Source organism: Canis lupus, chromosome 28, assembly GCF_003254725.2.
Source record: "Canis lupus dingo isolate Sandy chromosome 28, ASM325472v2, whole genome shotgun sequence".
NCBI classification, from domain to species: Eukaryota; Metazoa; Chordata; class Mammalia; order Carnivora; family Canidae; genus Canis; species Canis lupus.
The window spans coordinates 16,671,341-16,693,439 of record NC_064270.1 but is presented as its reverse complement, the minus strand read 5'-3'; the positions used below and the strand labels follow the sequence as shown (position 1 = coordinate 16,693,439).

The 22,099-nt window shown below is 39.5% G+C and overlaps 1 protein-coding gene and 1 pseudogene across 3 annotated transcripts in view; one reads left to right on the top strand and one right to left on the bottom strand.

The window, feature by feature from the left end:
* Positions 1–7,125: 7,125 nt before the first annotated feature.
* Positions 7,126–7,909, bottom strand: LOC112672593 (40S ribosomal protein S3a-like; annotated as a pseudogene).
* Positions 7,910–10,125: 2,216 nt separating this feature from the next.
* CFAP43 (cilia and flagella associated protein 43) overlaps positions 10,126–22,099 on the top strand; it is a 112,785-nt gene continuing 100,811 nt past the window's right edge. For all 3 annotated transcript variants that reach the window (XM_025467120.3, XM_025467121.3, XM_025467119.3), the window contains exons 1-3: positions 10,126–10,284; positions 15,192–15,445; positions 19,525–19,621. In XM_025467120.3, the coding sequence (XP_025322905.3) occupies positions 10,220–10,284; positions 15,192–15,445; positions 19,525–19,621 (416 nt within the window). In that variant the 5' untranslated portion in view covers positions 10,126–10,219. The remainder of the gene's footprint in view (positions 10,285–15,191; positions 15,446–19,524; positions 19,622–22,099) is intronic.

Here is a 22,099-nt window from a genome sequence, read left to right as displayed (position 1 = left end):
AGTAGGAAAAAAAAATCATTATAATCCTCATAAATAAGATGCCATACAGGAATAAACAGTCCATAAAGAAAGGAGCTTGAAAAGCAAACAAAACAAAACAAAAAAGAAAAAGGAAAACAGGGTGGTAAAAGTTCACGGAGAGTACAATGGGTAAATAATCTGTGGTATATTTATATAATGACAAACTATCCAGCAATGAAAACTAATACACTATAGCTGCAGCTATTAACATAAATGTATCTCAAAAACACACAATTGAATCATAAAAGTGAGTCACAAAATGGTATATATATGACTATGTATATTAACTTTGAAAACATGCAAAATGAGAGGTGCCTGGATGGCTCAGTCAGTTAAGTGTCCAACTCTTGATCTCAGCTCAAGTGTTGATCTCAAGGTTGTGAGTTCAAGCCCTGCATTGGAAAAAAAACAAACAAACTAGAAAAACAGAAAAAAAAAACCATGCAAAATGAAACCATGTCAGTTATGGCCCATGTATATGGGGTAGAATTGAAAAACAAGGAGCAATAAACAGAATTTAGGAGAGTGAATACCTCCAGGGCAAGGAAGAAATGGCATGGTGGGACCCTTCCAGAGTATTGGTTATGTTCCATTTCTTATGCTGGAAGGTGGCTTCTGGACAATGGAATTGAGGTAGGGAAGGATAAGATGAGAAGAAATGAAATAGACTGTCTTCATTTGAAAACTTTTCTATATAGTCTGAGTTATTACAATATGCTATATCTCAAAAAATTTTAGTTTAAAAAAAATTTTAGTTTAAGAAATTGATTTTGAAAAAAACATAAAAAACAAAAACACAATGTAACTAGTATTAAAAGGGATTGTAGAGAAGAAAAATTCGCCACTCCAAAATGTGTTTCTTTGGCATGTGGATTTTAGGCTGATTATTTTAAAGAAACAGAAGCCTCAAGAAGAACCTTTGACTTTCCCCCTAACTACCTAAAAGAATTTAGATCAAGGACCTGTCCGAGGAAGGAGCTATCACCATAAATGACAATAGAATATAAACTAGGTGTAGTAGACAGGAGGAAACTTGGAAAAATCTGTTTGTTAAGATTCCCCCCTATGTCACACTCTTTCTATATGGCCCGGCAAACATTTGTTTACCAAGCACTTGCTCTTTTTCACCTTTCTGTAAATTGTCCTCCTCTTTGAAGCCCCAGATTCCTATACCCTTCTCCTCAAGTTTAGGATGACATATATGTGGAGGCCGAGAAAAATTAAGGCCATTCCACCTCAAGTTTAGCATTAGCACAAGTACAGTTATCTTAAGCCCCTGGGAATAAGAGCTGAACTTTACAGGAAAAACTGCAGAATGTCCTAGGCAGGGACTCTCATATAGGAAAGGCAATAAAGCTAAGAATGTCCTAGGTAGGGAATCCCATATCGGAAAGACAATAAAGCTCAGAATGCCCTCGGCAGAGAATCCCATATCAGATCTTAAGAAACTCCCCCACCCTTTCCCCCATATTGGAATGGAAAAAATTCCTCCACACCTTCTGAAAATCCCCTAGGCCAGCCCATAAAAAACCCAGCTGTAACCCACTTCAGGGTCCAAATCCCTGCTCCGCTGTGTGGAGTATACTTGGATCTAAGCTCGAGCTTGTAAATAAACCCTAGTGTGCTTGCATCGGTGTCGGCTCCTTGGTGGTTTCTCGGAATCGCGATCTTGGGCACAACAATATATACTTCATTTTGCCTATCTTTGGAATCTCTCATGTTTATGTGGATTCCCAAACATATGCAATGAAATTTGATTTTCTCCTATTAATCCTTCCCATGTCAACTTAATTCTTAGACCAGTCAAAAGAATCTGGAAGGGTAGAGAAAAATTTTCCTCCCCAACAGCATGATGTAGGTCTATATATACTGATGCAGGAATGTGTTCAAGATATACTATTAAATGAAAATATTGTTAAACAGGATGTAGAGATCATTTCAATCTGGTGAATGCACACTACCTGCTAGGTGTCTGCTAAGTGTTCTACATGAAAAAATTCTAATTCTCACAATCCGAAGAATTACATAAAATTAAATTAAATTAATATTTAATATTACCATCTCATGGATGAGGAAACTCAGAGACAGAAATTAAATGACTTTCCAAAAGCAACATATTTCTGAATGGTGGAGCTGGTTTTTCAATTATGAACTGAGATCAGAGTCTGATCTCTTAACTACTACCGTATTTCATCAATATATATTTTATCCTATATTACTCTTGTGGAAGTATAAAAAACAAAAACAAAAAGTAAGTGATTGAATTAAGTTTTTTTTTTACAACCTGTTCACTTTTACAATCCAGCTCTTTTGAATAATTTCTCAAGTCAGAGTCATAGGTGTTCATTTACACCTACCTCACTTGCCAACCCTCTCCCCCTGCATTGTCCTCTGTGCCAACAGGAGCATTTCATTTGATAATGGAACAAGGATGCTCTCTTATTGTCTCTGGGATTTTCTTTCAAGCCATTGACAATCCATCTTGCAAGTTCAAGCACAAACAATAACATTCATGTCAGGACTAGACCCACCCTATAGTGATTTTAAGATATAGCCCAATTTTCAAAAGTGTATTTCAGAAAGTTTCAGCTCTTCCAGCTATCACATATCCAGTAATAAGTAAGAATAAGAACATGAACTTTTAACCTGGAGGCTCTTTTCTCTAAATCACATAGCCTCTACAGTATAATCTGAACTCAAATGTGTATTTTCACCACTTCATCCTCACTTTCTTATTGTAGACTCAAGATTTGTCATAGAATACAATGAAGCATCTGATCCTAAATTTGTCACGCCAGGTTTCTACCTGTAAAAACATATGGCTGCAGAACATGTATTTTTTGCAAAGCACTGTTGCCTTGCTTCCAGTTTAAGGGAACACAAGTATGAAAGACCCTATGGGCAAAGGAAATGGAAGGGAAGTCAGATAAAAGTATATAAAACAGCATGTATTATTGGATTTTAGTGCTTTTAGCTTTTACTTTTGTAAGAAGTTTCAGTGAAGAATTTAATGCAGATGAACCTTGAAGCTTCTTTTTTTTTAGTTTTTATTTATTTATGATAGTCACGGGGGGCGGGAGAGGCAGAGAGAGAAGCAAGCTCCATGCACTGGGAGCCCGACATGGGACTTGATCCCGGGTCTCCAGGATTGCACCCTGGGCCAAAGGCAGGCGCCAAACCGCTGCACCAACCAGGGATCCCCAATCTTGAAGCTTCTTAAGAGGACATTCAAACTCAAATTTTGAATATGTAATGATAGTAAACCACAGTCTTCAAAAACTTGATACTTAATGCTCTCCTAAAGCGCTATTTTAAGTGATATTTATGGTACAATGCAAATTGAGTTGTTTTGGTCTATTAATGGTCCTTGGCTTTCTTTAAATAAAGTCCATATTAGAATTCATAGATACCAGTATTCTGTGAAATTGCAGGGGATCCAAGACCCTGGGCAACTTCAGAAGCCTCGCCCGGCCCATCTCAATGCACTCTACTACCAGGTACCTTCAGCAGGAGTTAACTTCTGACTTTTTGTTACACTGTAATTTTTTTAAATCATATTTCTTATAAATTTCACTGTTTTCCTCTTTCATTATCTCCTACAAAGTTTTTCTCCCACGTTATTTTATCTTTCACTAAATAGTTTGTCAAACATATGTGACAGTACCATCCACAGTTGCCACATGGAGTGCCCATACCAGGGACCCCATGCTTTAAAGGGCCCACACTTCTGTGGTGTAGGATATAGTGCTCAACATTCCCCAAGGACCTGGTGACCCTAATGATCTACTGCAGTAACTAACCCTCTTCTTGCCCCGGATTCCCCCGCTGTGGCTGGTTTCCTCAAAACCAGACTACTTACTGTGTTTGACCACTTCAAGGTTTGTATAATGAACTTCTTCTACTGACATCAGAGGTGGAAACTACTTAGGGAGTGTAGGGAAATACTGATTAGCAGAAATGCTTGGATAAGAGAAAAGACAAATTAATATATTTGTCTAGAGAAAAATTTTCCTCCCCAACAGCATGGTGTATTAATGTATTAATTTGTCTAGCCCTTTGTTTCTGAGAGTATGAATGCATCACTGCTCTCATAGTACACTTCCCCAGTAGAATCAAGAATCAAGTAACTATTTTCTTACTTCTCTTTGGGCTCCAATTTGTGGTTCCAGGAGTTCTCGTGAATTAGTGTGGCATTGGCAATTTTAACACGAGACTGACGAGTGTTTTACAATATGATACAAATCTTATTATGTCTACATTTATTTATGTATGTAGGTCAAGATGAAACATGTTGGAGCCTGACACCAATCTTTCCTTTGACTAGGTGGATATTGAAGATTAGAATTACAATTTTTGATATAAAATATTATTATTATTATTATTATTTTAAGACTTTATTTATTTATTCATGAGAGGCACAGAGAGAGAGAGAGAGAGAGAGAGAGAGGCAGAAAGAGAAGCAGGCTTCATGCAGGGAACCCTATGTGGGACTCGATCCTGGGTCTCCAGGATCACACCCTGGGCTGGGAGGTGGTGCTAAACTGCTAAGCCACCCGGGTTGCCCCTAATTTTTGATATAAAATATTATGAAAGATTTAACTAAAATAAAAAAGGAAACAATTTTGGCTTTATTTAAAAATTATTATTTGAATTTTTAATTTTCATTTTTGTAATTTATATTTTGACTTTTAAATTTAAATAAATCATTTAAAATACTTGGATAAATGGCTTAAAGGTATATATTTATATTCTTGCCTTGGAATTCAGGGTGGGCCTGATGTGATAATCTCCCCTCTCCCCTTAATATAACTAAATTTCTCAGTCATCTCCTTTAAAGCATTCCCTAACACTGTAGATCCAGTGTATTACTTACTTGGATATTGTTTGCAAATCCTTTCCATGTTTCAACCAAGTGTAGTTATTTCAGTATCATGATCAAGGAAGCAACTGGGACAAGACAAGAAATGTGATCATAAAAGTCTGTTCTACATACACTATAAAATATTTGAAATGTGAAAGTTAAGCCTGAAAATGTTAGATTAAATGCAGGAAATAACATTCAGCCATTTTTACTAATTAGCCCAAAATTTCCATAAAAATGTAACCTGGTCCCATATTTTGTATTCTAAAACTTGTGGGAATTATGAAGGATTCCCCATTTTTCCTCTTCCAGAAAAAAAGTGGTCGATTCAAATTAAATGCTCAGTTTGTTCTAAAATTTCAAGTCTGCACATCTCTGGAAAGAAGGGCCCTTTAAGACAATTAAAACTATCTGGGTTCAAATCCATTTGAGGTTGTGATATCCAGTACAAAATTCTTAACTTTTCTGAGATTCCATTTCCCTGTCTATTCAGTAGGGATAAAATCATACACATTTAATAAATGTGTAGCAGACAGAGTAGCAGCATGAGTCAGCTGCTATTATAACTGAGCAGAGAGGAAATCTGTGCAGAATTAATGTGCAAACTTAAGTTACATACTTCAACTCTCTAAGCACCAGTTTCTTCTGTACTGTGGTTGTTGGGAGGATTCAGATCATATTAAATTCTCAATACATAGTAGGAGCTCAATAAATTGTGGTTTATTATCAACACTACTGTAAAATGGTCCAGTTTCCAAAGAATAAGGAGGTAATGCCTATTGCAAATCGTTTTCCTTTACTTTAAAACTATTCATTAGGGGATCCCTGGGTGGCTCAGTGGTTTAGCTCCTGCCTTTGGCCCCGGGCTTGATGAAAAATTTAGTGAAAATTCATCTTTCAGATATCATGGAGTTAGGCTGGGACTCAAGAGAAGCCAGGAGTGAAATAATCTCTTAGTGGGAAATAAGCAATTTTTTATTCTGTGGCTGGTTGTGGACAGATTTTGGTCTTAGGGTTCAGTAGACTTAAATTGACCATTACTTTTTTGGGGGGGAGCATTAAGCTGAATTCTCCTACAAAGCTATAAAACCTAATGCTTAGGTTTATGCTTATTCTGTCCAGGACTGGTCTAAGGTGGTAGGGTGGAGATTTGCAAGGAGAAAGGGAGTTGAGAGGGATAGGTTGTGTTTAGGGGGTTTGGGTGCTTCTCAAAAATGGTGGAACATACTGGTTATCATCACAGAATGCTTAGGGCTGCTCCTTCAGGTCACTGATTAGAGAAAACTAGTTTCTAGAGGAAGCTTTTGTTTCTACCATCTGTAAATCTTTCGGAGTGAGCACTAGAACAGATTTTCCTGATTTGCCCCTACCAGTCCATTTTCTGGGATGATCTATATTTCCACCTCTAGACTAAGATAGGCTGTTCATTTTCCTGTAACTGGCATCTCCAGAGAACAGGGCATCTCCTCCTGAATATCAACAACAGATATCCCAGAAACCCAGCTGGAGATCTTTTCATCTAAACCTCAGTCAGGGTTTCATGAAGTAAGATGGCTTTTTTTCAATTTGATTCCATTCAGTTCCTCTTTTGCTCTAGCACTGGGCAAGTTCAGGTTTTTTGGATCATGGCTGATGCAGCCTGGCCAGTATCTCTTTTCCAGAGTATACACTTCCTGTCTACCTTATACCTTCTATCTATCATTTACCCTGGGAGCAGTGGCAGGATTTGCCTCATCACATTCTTCTCTGGTGTTAGTTTTAAAATGCTCAGGTTGTGGTTAAATGTATGTTTAGAGGGAGGGCTTGTTCAAAACACAAATGAGCCAATTAGTGACGGAGTGGCAATAGAAATTGCCCAGGGTTTAGGAAGTACCAGAGAGGAGAGCTTGACTTTTCTTCATGCCACTTCTCCCCGTGACTCAGAAGTATGGGATTTTGTCAGACAATTCTGTGCAGTTTTTTTTAGCACTAAGCACTGTGTGTGTTGGGCATTTACATTTCAGGAAAAAAAATCATTAGAGCAGAAACACGTTTCCATTCTTTCTTCACTCATGTCAGTGAAGGGCACCACTATCTCTAACTATAGTAAGAAATTCAGGAACATCCTTGATTCTTCCTTCTCTTTTACCTCTCTTTATTAACCCACCACCAAATCCTTTTGATTTTTACCTTCTAAAATAATTTATTTTTTAAAAAAAACATCACAAATATGTTTTTATTTGTCACCATTAAATGTCTGAATTTTAAACAGATTCTTGGAGCGGTGGTTCATATCCATCAGCTCATTCAACTTTAGCACCGGTCTCATCCCCAGTAGCTTTTCCAGAACTACTACCTTCGCCATGAAGCTCCATGAGTCTTCCCAATTCAAGCTTGGGCTTCTTCAGCATTTTTACTTTTCTAATGAAGACATCATGGAGTGGATAAATAGACTGCCAAGCTTTCTCTATATCCTTTCTGATGCTGTCTGGAATCAATTTATTGACCACTTCTTTCAAGTCATTTGTCTGCACCTCTCGGGTCATGATTTCCATCATCTTTTTCCGGATTTGGTAGACCTGTTGGTGCTGAGCATAAGAGGTCTTCCAAATCTGATTATTGCATTTTTTAGTAAAACCAACACAAAATAGATGAAGCAAATAACCATCGGTAGTCTTTACATCAACATGAGCTTTAATCATGGTCTGCCATTTTTTGACCATGGAGCACATTTTGTCATGGGTCATGGAAATTTGTCAGGCAGTTTTTGCCCTGCACATCCTCAGTAATTAGCTTGAATTTTCTAAATGCAACTTCATCATTGTGCAGATCAGCAAGGCTAACTTCAAAAACGTGATCCTTGAGACCATCAGATGCAATTTTGGTTCCTTGAGTTCTTGTGACTAGTGTTTTTCCAATTTTTCTTATATCGAAAATAGCTGGTGCTTTCACATCATACCAATCTTTCTTAGAAAATAGATCAACCACTTTCTTCTTGGCTCCCTTTTTGCCGCCTTTCGTAAGGTGCTTGTTCTTGCTAACTGCCATGGTGCTGCTCTGGGAGCCAAAAGGTAAAAAAAAAAAAAAAAAAAAAGTAAAATAATTTCTAATACATTGACTGATCAGTGGTTTTCCACTAGGGGTGATTTTGCCCCCTATGGACATTTGACGATGTCCACAGACATTTTTTATTGTCCCAACTGTGAAGGTGCTACTGGCAGGGATGCTGCTAAAATATCCTGAATGGGACTCCCCACCAACCCTCCAATCCAGATCCAAATGCCAGTAGTGGTGAGTTTGAAAACCCTGTTTTGCTTCCCTTGTTAGGACCATGAAATTGGGCTCCTAACAGATCTTCCTACTTGTATTTTCCCTACTCTCCTAGCCAGTTTATAATTATTCTGCAGCCAAAATCTTTTGTAGACATAAATTTGATCATGTCACTTTCCTGCTTAGTTATTTAATGTGTTTGCATTGGCCCTTAGGAGAAAAACCAGAATTCTCAGATTGGCCTTTACCTCACCCTTGGCTCCATCTCTAGCTTCATCTTCAGTATTTTTGTCTTAATCTCTTTCTGTTCCAATCACACTCCTTCCCAATTCATCCAATCTGTTGTACTGTCTTAACACCTTTACAAAAACTCTCCTCTGCCCAATTCTACTGCCCATCCTCCCAGTCCTTCATCCCCCCTGCCAGCCCAAGCAACTGCTCTTCATCCTTCTGCTCTCAGCAAAAATGGCACATGCACACAGAAATCATCAACTAGGTGAGGACTGATAGAAAGATGTTGGGAGTTCAGAGCTGATAGCCAAGAAAGAATTCTTAAGACATCTTTGGTACAAAAGGTGGTTTTATTAAAACACATGGACTGAACCTGTGGGCAGAAAGAGCGGCACTGGGGTCATAAGGAGTGACTGATTATATACTTTCAAATTGGGAAAGGGTTAGGGATAGTGAAAGTCTCTAAGGAATTTTGGAAGGAAGTTTTCTAGGACCTTGAGGGAGCTAGCTATTGTTAGGAAATGGTAATTTATTCCTGTCCAATAAAACCTTAGTCATGAGACCCTGCAGATGTATATTGGTGGGTCATATGCTTGGGGGATGATTGCCAACTTGTATCTGAGGGGGTAGAGATAAAGGAAGTTTCCAAAGGAATTTTTATATGTTAAAGTAGACTTACAGGATCCTGGAGGTTGTGCTAAGATTTTGCCTTAGTTTCCCACATCAAGGCCCTCAACATAAGCACTCACAGTATCATGTTCCTCTTCTTAATTCAATCTATAATTCTGTATCTATATAATGAAGTGGATGTCAATTGTCCCCTTCCTGGACCCTGCCACTCTCTAGGTTCCAAGAAGGGAGACATATTTGATTTGATAATAGTGACTATTTGTTTGTTTCAAGTGACTTTCAAGTGACTAGCTCAATGCCCAGGAGATAGTAAACATTTGTGAAGGAAGGGAAAGAGAGAAAGTGGTAAGACAGAGGAGAGAGACCTACGGTGGAGAAGGGTAGGGCAGGGAAGAGGGGAGGAATTGAAAGGAGGAAAGAAGGAAAGGGAGAGAGGGTATGAGGGAAGGGAAGAAACAGTACAAGATATTGGCCTTGTCTCAGGTTACTTCCTGAAGCTGTCCACCTCCTTGAAGTAGCTATATTTGAGAGTAATATTGTAATTAAAGATTTGGAGCTCTAGATTTAGATGACACTTGACTTTTTTTTTTTTAGATTTTATTTATTTATTTGACAGATCAAGCACTAGCAGAGGAACAGCAGAAGCAGAGGGAGAGGCAGTCTCCCCATGAGCAGTGAGCCGGATGCGGCCCATCCCAGGACCCTGGGGTCGTCACCTGAGCGGAAGGCAAATGCTTAACGACTGAGCCACCCAGGAGCCCCTGACACCTGGCTTTAAGAACCACTCAACTTTGCAGCCTGAGGCAAGTTACTTCTCTCCACTTCACTTTGCCTATCTGCAAAATGGGGCTGATGGGTTATTCGAAGCTTAAATGAAATAATGGCTTCGTGGCCTTTGGAACGTCTGGCGGTGGTCAGCACACAATATTAACCTCTGCTATTGACACTTATTAATATTACAATTATTTGCTCCAGGCTAGGCCTGTCCAGCCCCCGCTCCGAGGGGCCCGCCGCTCACTTCGCTCACCGCTCTCCCATTGGCTGAGACTCGGCAGCGCTTCCGCCAATCAGGTTCCAGATGAGCAGGCCGACAGGACGGAGCCAATGGGAGCGGGGGTTACAGTCTCCTGGATACGGTGGTAACCACGGACGCTTTGCGGGGCCCGCGGCCCGGGACCCGGCGCTAACTGCTGCGGACGCGGGGCGCGGCGGGGAGAAGCACAGCCCATGGCGCAGGGCCCGGAGCGAGAGGAGAACATCTACGCCACCGTCGGCGCTTCCCTGTCCGTGAGGTGCGGCGGCTAGCGCCCGGCCACTCACTTGAATCTCCCAGAAAGTTCCTTCTGACCGCATCTCCTCCTATTCTTTAGCCCCGCTCTCCCGGAAACGTGAACCTCTTCTCCTCTACCCCAACCAGCGGTCCCGCAAACCCCCTCTCTGTGTGACCGGTCTCCGTTCCCCGTCCCCTTATTCAGGGACCACATCTCCAGCTGTTTCCGCCCCATCCCACCCCTCCCCCTCCACACCCCTCCTCCCCCTACCTCCTCCCCCCCATTTCTGGGGCCCCACCCACTCTCGCTCATCAAGGGTTGCTCGCCTCCTCTCTCTCTCTCTCTCTTTATTTTTTTAATTTTTAAAATTTTATTTATTTATTTATTTATTTATTTATTTATTTATTTATTTATTGAGAGACACACACACAGAGAAAGGCAGAGACACAGAGAAGCAGGCTCCATGCAGGGAGCCTGACGTGGGACTCGATCTCAGGACTCCAGGATCACGCCCTGGGCTGAAGGCGGCGCTAAACCGCTGAGCCACCTGGGCTGCCCTCTCTCTCTCTCTTTTTAAAAGATTTTTATTTATTTATTCACGAGAGACACAGAGTGAGAGGGAGAGAAAGAAGCAGGCTCCCTGCAGGGAGCCTGACGTGGGACTGGATGCCAGGTCTCCAGGATCCTGGGCTGCAGGCAGGCGCTAAGCCGCTGAGCCCCCCGGGCTGCCCTCCTCTCTTCATTTCTGCCTTCTCTTTCTGGCTCAGTATTCCTGTTCTCCCCTGCCCTTTCGTACATACCCCACCCCCACCCTGCCATCCTGGCCTTGTCATCTTTGGTGATTTTTTTTCCCCTCTAAGTTAGGGCCGTCAGACTCTTCCTTCTAACTACTACCCACCAACTTTGGAGTTCTTTGCATTTTTACTAGTCTTTGATGAGCATAAAGAGCTGCACAGACACAAGGTGGTATTTCTTTGCTTCCACATTTTAGAGTTTCATACAGTATCTTCCACTCGCCCCAGCTGTGCTCTCCAGTCTCTTAAAATTCTTTCACCAAACTAATGTCCTTCTCTTGCCTTCCCCACCATCTTTAAGCATATATTTAATATTTTTTTATTTTTATTTATTTATGATAGTCACAGAGCGAGAGAGAGAGAGAGAGAGGCAGAGACATAGGCAGAGGGAGAAGCAGGCTCCATGCACCGGGAGACTGATGTGGGATTCGATCCCGGGTCTCCAGGATCGCGCGCTGGGCCAAAGGCAGGCGCCAAACCGCTGTGCCACCCAGGGATCCCATATTTAATATTTAAAGTAGAATCAGACTCTCCTTCCGAAGCATATACCCACCTCACATTCTTTTCTTAAAAAAATGTTTCTTTTGTGTTCTAACCTTTTCATTCATGTCAATTTAATTCCATTTATTCTTTTATTATTTTTTATTTTTTAAAGATTTTTATTTATTTATTCATGAGAGACACACAGAGAGAGGTAGAGACATAGGCAGAGGGAGAAGCTGGCTCCCTGCAGGGAGCTCCATGCCAGGACCCAGGGATCACAACCTGAGCCAAAGGCAGATGCTCAACCACTGAGCCACGCAGGTGCCTCAATTCCATTTATTTTCTGCGTTTATCTGTATTTTTAGATCTAAAGTACAGCTATACACACTTCATCTTGATAAACAGTTTTCCTACTTGGCTCACAACCACAAAGCAGGCTGCCCAATTCGAAGTTGTTTTTAAAGCTTATTTTTATTTATTTATTTTTTTAATTTATTTTTTATTGGTGTTCAATTTACTAACATACAGAATAACCCCCAGTGCCCGTCACCCATTCACTCCCACCCCTCACCCTCCTCCCCTTCTACCACCCCTAGTTCGTTTCCCAGAGTTAGCAGTCTTTACGTTCTGTCTCCCTTTCTGATATTTCCCACACATTTCTTCTCCCTTCCCTTATATTCCCTTTCACTATTATATTCCCCAAATGAATGAGAACATATAACGTTTGTCCTTCTCCGACTGACTTACTTCACTCAGCATAATACCCTCCAGTTCCATCCACGTTGAAGCAAATGGTGGGTATTTGTCATTTCTAATAGCTGAGTAATATTCCATTGTATACATAAACCACATCTTCTTTATCCATTCATCTTTCGTTGGACACCGAGGCTCCTTCCACAGTTTGGCTATCGTGGCCATTGCTGCTATAAACATCGGGGTGCAGGTGTTCCGGCGTTTCATTGCATTTGTATCTTTGGGGTAAATCCCCAACAGTGCAATTGCTGGGTTGTAGGGCAGATATATTTTTAACTGTTTGAGGAACCTCCACACAGTTTTCCAGAGTGGCTGCACCAGTTCACATTCCCACCAACAGTGTAAGAGGGTTCCCTTTTCTCCGCATCCCCTCCAACATTTGTTGTTTCCTGCCTTGTTAATTTGCCCCATTCTCACTGGTGTGAGGTGGTATCTCATTGTAGTTTTCATTTGTATTTCCCTGATGGCAAGTGATGCAGAGCATTTTCTCATATGCATGTTGGCCATGTCTATGTCTTCCTCTGTGAGATTTCTGTTCATGTCTTTTGCCCATTTCATGATTGGATTGTTTGTTTCTTTGGTGTTGAGTTTAATAAGTTCTTTATAGATCTTGGAAACTAGCCCTTTATCTGACATGTCATTTGCAAATATCTTCTCCCATTCTGTAGGTTGTCTTTGAGTTTTGTTGACTGTATCCTTTGCTGTGCAAAAGCTTCTTATCTTGATGAAGTCCCAATAGTTCATTTTTGCTTTTGTTTCTTTTGCCTTCGTGGATGTATCTTGCAAGAAGTTACTATGGCCGAGTTCAAAAAGGGTGTTGGCCTGTGTTCTTCTCTAGGATTTTGATGGAATCTTGTCTCACATTTAGATCTTTCATCCATTTTGAGTTTATCTTTGTGTATAGTGAAAGAGAGTGGTCTAGTTTCATTCTTCTGCATGTGGATGTCCAATTTTCCCAGCACCATTTGTTGAAGAGACTGTCTTTCTTCCAATGGATAGTCTTTCCTCCTTTATCGAATATTAGTTGACCATAGAGTTCAGGGTCCACTTCTGGATTCTCTATTCTGTTCCACTGATCTATGTGTCTGTTTTTGTGCCAGTACCACACTGTCTTGATGACCACAGCTTTGTAGTACAACCTGAAATCTGGCATTGTGATGCCCCCAGATATGGTTTTCTTTTTTAAAATTCCCCTGGCTATTCGGGGTCTTTTCTGATTCCACACAAATCTTAAAATAATTTGTTATAACTCTCTGAAGAAAGTCCATGGTATTTTGATAGGGATTGCATTAAACGTGTATATTGCCCTGGGTAACATTGACATTTTCACAATATTAATTCTGCCAATCCATGAGCATGGAATATTTTTCCATCTCTTTGTGTCTTCCTCAATTTCTTTCAGAAGTGTTCTATAGTTTTGAGGGTATAGATCCTTTACATCTTTGGTTAGGTTTATTCCTAGGTATCTTATGCTTTTGGGTGCAATTGTAAATGGGATTGACTCCTTAATTTCTCTTTCTTCAGTCTCATTGTTAGTGTATAGAAATGCCACTGATTTCTGGGCATTGATTTTGTATCCTGCCACGCTACCAAATTGCTGTATGAGTTCTAGCAATTTTGGGGTGGAGACTTTTGGGTTTTCTATGTAGAGTATCATGTCATCGGCGAAGAGGGAGAGTTTGACTTCTATTCTCCTAAAGCTGTTTGGAAAGATAGAAAGAGATGGAGTACTTCCAAATTCGTTCTATGAGGCCTGCATCACCTTAATTCCAAAACCAGACAAAGACCCCACCAAAAAGGAGAATTACAGACCAATATCCCTGATGAACATGGATGCAAAAATTCTCAACAAGATACTGGCCAATAGGATCCAACAATACATTAAGAAAATTATTCACCATGACCAAGTAGGATTTATCCCTGGGACACAAGGCTGGTTCAACACCCGTAAAACAATCAATGTGATTCATCATATCAGCAAGAGAAAAACCAAGAACCATATGATCCTCTCATTAGATGCAGAGAAAGCATTTGACAAAATACAGCATCCATTCCTGATCAAAACTCTTCAGAGTGTAGGGATAGAGGGAACATTCCTCGACATCTTAAAAGCCATCTATGAAAAGCCCACAGCAAATATCATTCTCAATGGGGAAGCACTGGGAGCCTTTCCCCTAAGATCAGGAACAAGACAGGGATGTCCACTCTCACCACTGCTGTTCAACATAGTACTGGAAGTCCTAGCCTCAGCAATCAGACAACAAAAAGACATTAAAGGCATTCAAATTGGCAAAGAAGAAGTTAAAGCTTATTTTTAAAATCAAAACTAAAGATAATAGAACGGCCCAGGATACACCCTGTTTTCTGTTAGGTCAAGCTCTTTTCTCCCTCTGTTGTTTTTACTTTCCCAAGTATTCAAGACCCCAGAAATCCTTCTGAGACTTTCTCAGGTTTGATCAGAGGATTTGCTTCACTGAAAAAGTTCTCTGAAATAGGCTTTTAAGACCTGAGACTAGGGACGCCTGGGTGGCTCAGCGGTTTAGCGCTGCCTTCGGCTCCTGGTGTGATCCTGGAGTCCCGGGATTGAGTCCCACATCAGGCTTCCTGCATGGAGCCTGCTTCTCCCTCTGCCCATGTCTACCTCTCTCGCTGTGTCTCTCATGAATAAACAAATAAAATCTTAAAAAAAAAAAAAAAGACCTAAGACAAAAAGTAGTCTTGTAGCCAGCATAGGAGTTATTTTATCTTAGAGATTGTTTTGGGCAGAAAGGGAGTGAAAATAGAATTGATATGTTTCAAATATATTTTTTGTTTGCCTTTTGATGCCTTTTTGTTTGCTTTGTTTTTTTAAAAAAATTGAAATGTGTTATATTGATGATGACATATTTTTTCCCCAAGATGGGTCCAAGGATACCCTAAGCAGAATGTTCATTTTATCAACGACAGCACCATTTGCTACCCTTGTGGGAATTTTGTAATATTTATTAATATTGAAACCAAGAAAAAGACTGTACTCCAGTGTATGAATGGAGTTGTGGGCGTCGTGGCAACTAACATTCCTTGTGAAGTTGTGGCTTTCTCTGATCGGAGGCTAAGACCTCTCATCTACATTTACAACTTTCCTGGATTGATCAGAAGGACCAAATTAAAAGGTAACCTGCAAGATTCTTTGCCGTAACTGAAGGTTTTTTTATGTGACCAAATCTAGTTCTTATAAATGAAGGATTTTTTTGTTTGCTTTTCATAATACACATTTTAAAAGAAGGAATTAGTCTGATCAAAGAGAATTTAATTAAGTGGGTACAGCCTTGCTACTCCAAGTGTGTGGTCTGTTTACCTTCAACATTGGCCTCACCTAGGATGTCTGTTATATATGCAGAAGTGCCTCCCATCCCAGACCTACTGATCAGAATCTGCATTTTAACAAGATTCCCCAGGTGATTCATAAGTACATTAAATTTGGGAAGCACTAGGCTAGAACACTATTGTAGCACTAAATGCAGTTTGAAACCTTTTTCGAAACATTTTTTTTTCTTTTCTGATGATTTATTGAAAATTCAAGTAAATTGATGTCATACAAGTTCTAAAGTCTCTGAGCCTCAATTTCCTTAGGTGTGGGGAAATGGTAGTAGGTACTGTTAAGGCTGTAGTGATAATAAATGAAATTATATGTACATATTATATCAATTATATATGTAGCAGCAGGACATATATAATTTATATATCAATATGACACACACACATACACATACATAATATGTCAATCAGTGTTACCCACCATTTATTTTTATTGACTTACTCATAGATACAGCTGACCAACAATGGGCTGCTGTACATTTGGAGTTTCCATCTAATGATTCCTTCATTTAACACATCATGGATAGAAAGCTCAGAAGAGCTTGAGACTGGTCTTAGTTTTTTAGCCTTGTGGGTCAAATACGTCTTTGGGTTAAGCCAGGGAGTTTGACTATGATTTATAACATTTATTTGTGGGGAAATTTGTGTTCTCAACAAATTAAAACAACTTTTAAAGCATTACCCATTCATACACTTGTTACTGTCCATATGGGCTATAATTACTCTTCATCTTTAAAATTTCCCCAGCCTGTTTATTTGACTAAAGCCCTGTCCAAGTAATTAAAAAATTAATTTAAACTGGTAACCAATATTTATATTAAATAATGAAACTCTAAAGGCATTCACAATAAAATGATATCCTTGATAAGTCATCAAGGATACTTGTTACCACAATTATTTAATATAAACCTGAAATTTCTAGCCAATGCAATAAAATATGAAACACAAAACGTATAGCTATGGAAAAGGAGATTATGGGTAATGCAACAGTCTACTAGGACTAATAAAAGAATGCTCAAGGGATGCCTGGGTGGCTCAGCCGTTGAGTGTGTGCCTTTGGCCCAGGGCGTGATCCTGGGGTCCTGGGATCGAGTCCCACATCAGACTCCCTCCATGGAAGCTGCTTCTCTCTCTGGCCTCTCTACCTCTCTCTCTCTCTCTGTTTCTCATGAATAAACAAATAAAATCTTTTTTTAAAAAAAACGATGTTTGAACCAAGATGAGGTTTTTCTGCTTATCAAGGTCACAATTTTTTAAAGCTGATAACTGCCAGGCAGAGTGAAATGAAATTGGAGCACACTTTCTTGTTGAAAGTGTAAATTCTTTTTCTTCCAAGTTCTTATTTAAAGTCAAGTTAATAAACTTTAATTTAACTTGTATACAGTGTAGTAGTGGTTTCAGGAGTAGAATTCAGTGATTCATCACTTACATATAACACCCTTTAATGCCCATCACCCATTTAGCCCATCCCTCCAAGGTGGGAATAATTGATACAAACTTCTGGGAAGTAAATATTACCATATTTGACCCAGTTAAACTCAGTTGAGGGACCAGAATTCAATTTTAAGTGAATCAGAAATATAGTCAAAGATTTGTATGTGCAGGAGTTAAAAGCACTATCATAATAGCAAAAGACTGAAACTGCCTACATCTCCAGTAATATGAATATGGTTAAATAAGTTAAAACATCCCATAAAGGAGTATTATATAAACATTAAAAATCACATTTTGAAGAATTATAAATGATAAAATGCTCAATATAATATAAACAATAGGAGTAACACTGTATGACCATGACTGTTACAGCTATAAAAAGCAACATATTTTCTCAGTTATATTTATATTTTTATTTTTTTCAGTTATATTTTTAAAATGTATGTTTACAAGTAAGCACAAAAGAAAATACCAGAAATTGACCAAATTTGGTAGTGAGATTACAGAGGATATATTCTCTCTTTTTTAAAAGATTTTACTTGAGAGAGCGAGCAAGAGAGAGCATGAGCAGGGAGAGGGAAAGAGGGAGAAGGAGAAGCAGACTTCCTGCTGAGCAGGGATCCTGACTCAGGGGTTCAATTCCAGGACCCCAAGACCATGACCTAAGCCAAAGGCAGGTGCCCAACCAACTGAGCCATCCAGGAACCCCAGATATATTTTCTTGTAAAGGTTTCTTTTCTTTTCTTTCTTTTTTTTTTGTATTCAAATACCATGTAATTTTTAAAACTTATAGTAGTAAAATATAAAATCAATAATCTACAGCTATGAGAGGAAATATCTAGGAAGGATAGAAAATTATTGTATTGAGGCCTCTATCCCATAGAAAAAAAAATTATTTTTGCATTGAATGCTCAAAGAATACAAGTTTTCTTTGTTGATCAGACTGTGCTAAATGAATTCAACAAATGGAGAAGTTAGCATTATATTATTGTCAAAGTGAGAAGAGCAATAAAAGCAGGAAACAACCATTAAAAGGACAGAGAACTAGCAATAGAGACATGGATGTCAAAAGACAAACAGGGAAGAAGGCAGAGCTGGTACCTATGGAACCACACTGAAGATCAGCAGATAGAGGGGGGAAAATCAGATCTTGATATGTAGGAGGGCAAAAGCATCCTCATGTCACACATCTTAAACACGTTGCCACTAAGACTTTTAAAGTCATTATTTCATGTCTTCAACTACAGGGACAAATGAGATAGAACATTTTATAGTCGTTCCAAGAACTGGAAGAGATTAAACAAAGGGCCAGCTGTGGCCCAAGGTACAGAGATCTGGAATAAGTTGAAATGATTACAACACCCCAAAGTATTTAAAGTTGTTTGAATAACTTTTCTAATTAAAATATTTCACCTACTTATGGAATATGTTAGTTTTTAGGTCATTTCAAATCGCACTGGGAGATACATGGTCCAGTACACTTAGTTTTTTTGTTGTTGTTGTTGCTTGTATTAAAGATTTTACTTATTTATTCGTGAGAGATAGAGATACAGGCAGAGGGAAAAACAGGCTCCCTACCGAGAGCCCGATGCAAGACTTGATCCCAGGACTCCAAGATCATGACTTGAGCCAAAGGCAGATGCTCAGCCACTGAGCCACCCAAGCACCCAGTCAGTACACCTAGTTTTGATTGAAGTCTAGAGGCAGTGACCTAATGCTCTTAATTCACCTTAATATCTTTACTTTCTTTTTTTTTAAAGTAATCTCTATGCCCAATATGGGACTTAAACCCGCAATCCAGAGGTCAAGAATCACATGCTCTGGGGGCGCCTGGGTGGCTCAGTGGTTGAGCATCTGCCTTTGGCTCTGGTTGTAATCCCGGGATCCTGGGATTGAGTCCCACGTTAGGTTTCTTGCAGGGAAACTGCTTCTCCCGCTGCGATGTCTCTGCCTCTTCCTGTGTGTCTCTCATGAATAAATAAATAAAATCTTAAAAAAAAAAAAAAAAGAATCACATGCTCTACTGATTGAGCCAGTGAAGGGCCCCAACCCCAATGTCTTTAAAAAAAGAATCTTAACTTTGCTCCTAACTTTCTGTTCACAGTTTTAGGATTCTTTTTTTTTTAATTTTTATTTATTTATGATAGTCACAGAGAGAGAGAGAGAGGCAGAGACACAGGCAGAGGGAGAAGCAGGCTCCATGCACCGGGAGCCCGATGTGGGATTCGATCCCGGGTCTCCAGGATCGCGCCCTGGGCCAAAGGCAGGCGCTGTGCCACCCAGGGATCCCCTGTTCACAGTTTTAGAATTAGGAGATCTGTTATACCAAGAGCTAAATGCTTTTGAATTATGTGAAAATCATTAGATAAGGGAAATAAACTCTAAGACTAGTTAATCTGAACATGATCATTAAATCCTTGTAATGGATTTTATATTTTAGGCAATGTTCTTCTGGACTATACTTTACTTTCATTCAGTTACTGTGGCACCTACCTGGCTAGTTATTCCTCTCTCCCAGAATTTGAACTGGCCATTTGGTAAGTTACAGCATGCTGCAGAATTCCTTTCATCGGATTACATTTTAATCTTGTATTTTTGGATTGTAAAAAAGATATGAATGTGAAAAATCTGAAACAAGGTAAAAAAATGGAAGGAATAGAAGTCCTGATTATAAGGTTTAATATAGTTGCTATTTTTAGGCATAAAATTTGGCAGGGCAAAAGCTATATGAGAGCAAAACTATCATCTTTTGGTTAAGTGTTATAATGTTTCCTTTGATAAAGTTTCATCTTGTTTTCAAATAAATGGTAGCTTTGAGTTGTTTGCTTATTTTCCAGTAATGAATAAATTTCCAATAAATGAATAAATAATTAATTATTCATTAATTAATGAATAAATTATGATGTTCTGCATATTAGGGCTCAGTTTGAAGTAATTGTTTTTGGAGACATTAAAATAGTTACATGTTCAGAGAGTGGAACATTGCACCACGTTTGCCAGCTGTATAGGAAATACCTGTGGCTAAGGTACTCCCTTAGAAATATTCCTAAGAAACAATTGTGGTCTTTGCTAGGTCACTTCATGGGGCCAACTTCAAAGCTGTACTGACTCCTCCATGCATAATATAAACTCCTTTAGGGGGTAGTTTTTCTTGTAAGGGGAAGTACAAACTGTTCATGCAGTTTATTTTCTTTTAAATAGTTTATGCAGTTTCTTTTTCAGAAAACAACTTTATTGCAGTATAATTGACATATTAAGAACTGCTCATATATAAAGAATATCATTTGATAAGTTTTGACTTGTATACACACCCATGAAACCATAACCATAATCAAGATAATAAATAGATGTCACTCCAAAAGTTTCCTTGTGCCCGTTTCTGATCCTTCCTTATTGCCCTTCCACACCCACCCTTAAACCATCCCTGTCCAAACCCTTGGCCCCTGCCTGCAAGCAGCCACTGATGTGTTTTCTATAACTGTGGATTTGTTTGCATTTTCTAGAATTTTATGTACAGAGAGTCATCCATTATCGATTTTTTTTTTGGTCTGTCTTTCATGCAGCACAATTATTTTTTACATGCAGCATAATTATTTTGAAATTCTCTTTTGCTGCTGTATGTTTCGATAGTTATTCCTTTCTATTCCATGAAATGAATATACCACAGTTTGTTTATCCACTCACCTATTGATGGATAGATTAGTTTGCTGGGGCTGCTGTTAACAAAGTACTACAAACTGAATGGCTAAACCAACAGAAATTTATTGTCTCACAATTCTGGAGGCTAGAAGTCTAAGATCAAGGTGTAAGCAGTCTTGGTTTCTTCCAAGGGCTGTGAGGGAGAATCTATTCTAGGCCTTTCTTGTCTTGTGAATAACTATATTCATGTTCACATGGTATTCTCCTTGTATATGGATCAGTCTCCAAATTTCCCCTTTCCTTTTTATAAGGATACTCATCCTACAGGAGTAGAACCACACTAAATGACCTCATTTAACTTAGGAAAGACCCTATTTCCAAATACAGTCACATTCTGAAGTACTGAGGGTTAGGACATCAACATATGAAGTTGAGGGAGACAAGTTCAACCTACACAATACCTAAGGATGAATAGAAACCAATCTGTGAAGAGGGTAAGGAAGAGGATTCTAAGCAGAGGAAAGGCATGTGCAAAGGCCATGAGATCAGAGAAAATATGGCAGGCTTGAGGGTTGGAGAGATCATAACAATGGCAACCAGAGATTAGCCATGAGAGGCAAGTCTAGGGGGTCAGTCTGAGGCCAGCTCATGAGCAGCCTTATGACTAAGTGACCATGTAGTTTATCATCCAAGTCAGGACACTTTTGAGAGTGAGAGGGGATATTGTTAATAATTAATTCAGACAGATACTCACCTTATGCCTAAGCCATGCTATTAGGCACATCCTTTATCCTAAAGGTGATGGGAGGCTATTAAAGGGTTATAAGCAGGGATGCGACGACATGAGCAGATCTGCATGCAAGAAGCCTCCTTCTGTCCATATCATGGAAAGTATATTGGAGGGAAATAGGCATGAACATGAATCAGGCTTCAGTGATCCAGAGGAGAGGTGACTGTGACATGGTGGAAATAAGGACAGAGGGAAGGAGAGATTGGGGAGGTATTTAGGAGGCAGCACCATGGCACTGGGTGACTGACAATATTGGGTGTGGTGCTGAGGGAGACAGACAGTCAAGGGTTATACCCAGAGTTGTGACTTGAACAACTTGTGGTCATTATTGCACAACTCAGAAAGGTGTGGAGGGCACAGGTGGAGGGAAATTAAAAGAGGCAATGGGGGAAGACAAGTTGGGATAAGCTGAGGTGAAGGTGCCTGAGGTAAATGAGATAACCAGTTGAGGGAGCTGAGAAGACAAGTTTCTTTCATGTAGAGGAGTCTGGCTATGAGCCACCAATGGTTGGAATTGTGGTTCCCTGGTGTCGTGGGCCAGTCTGCCTCTATCTTGTTGCTCTTGGAGCATTGCCCTCATCTCTAG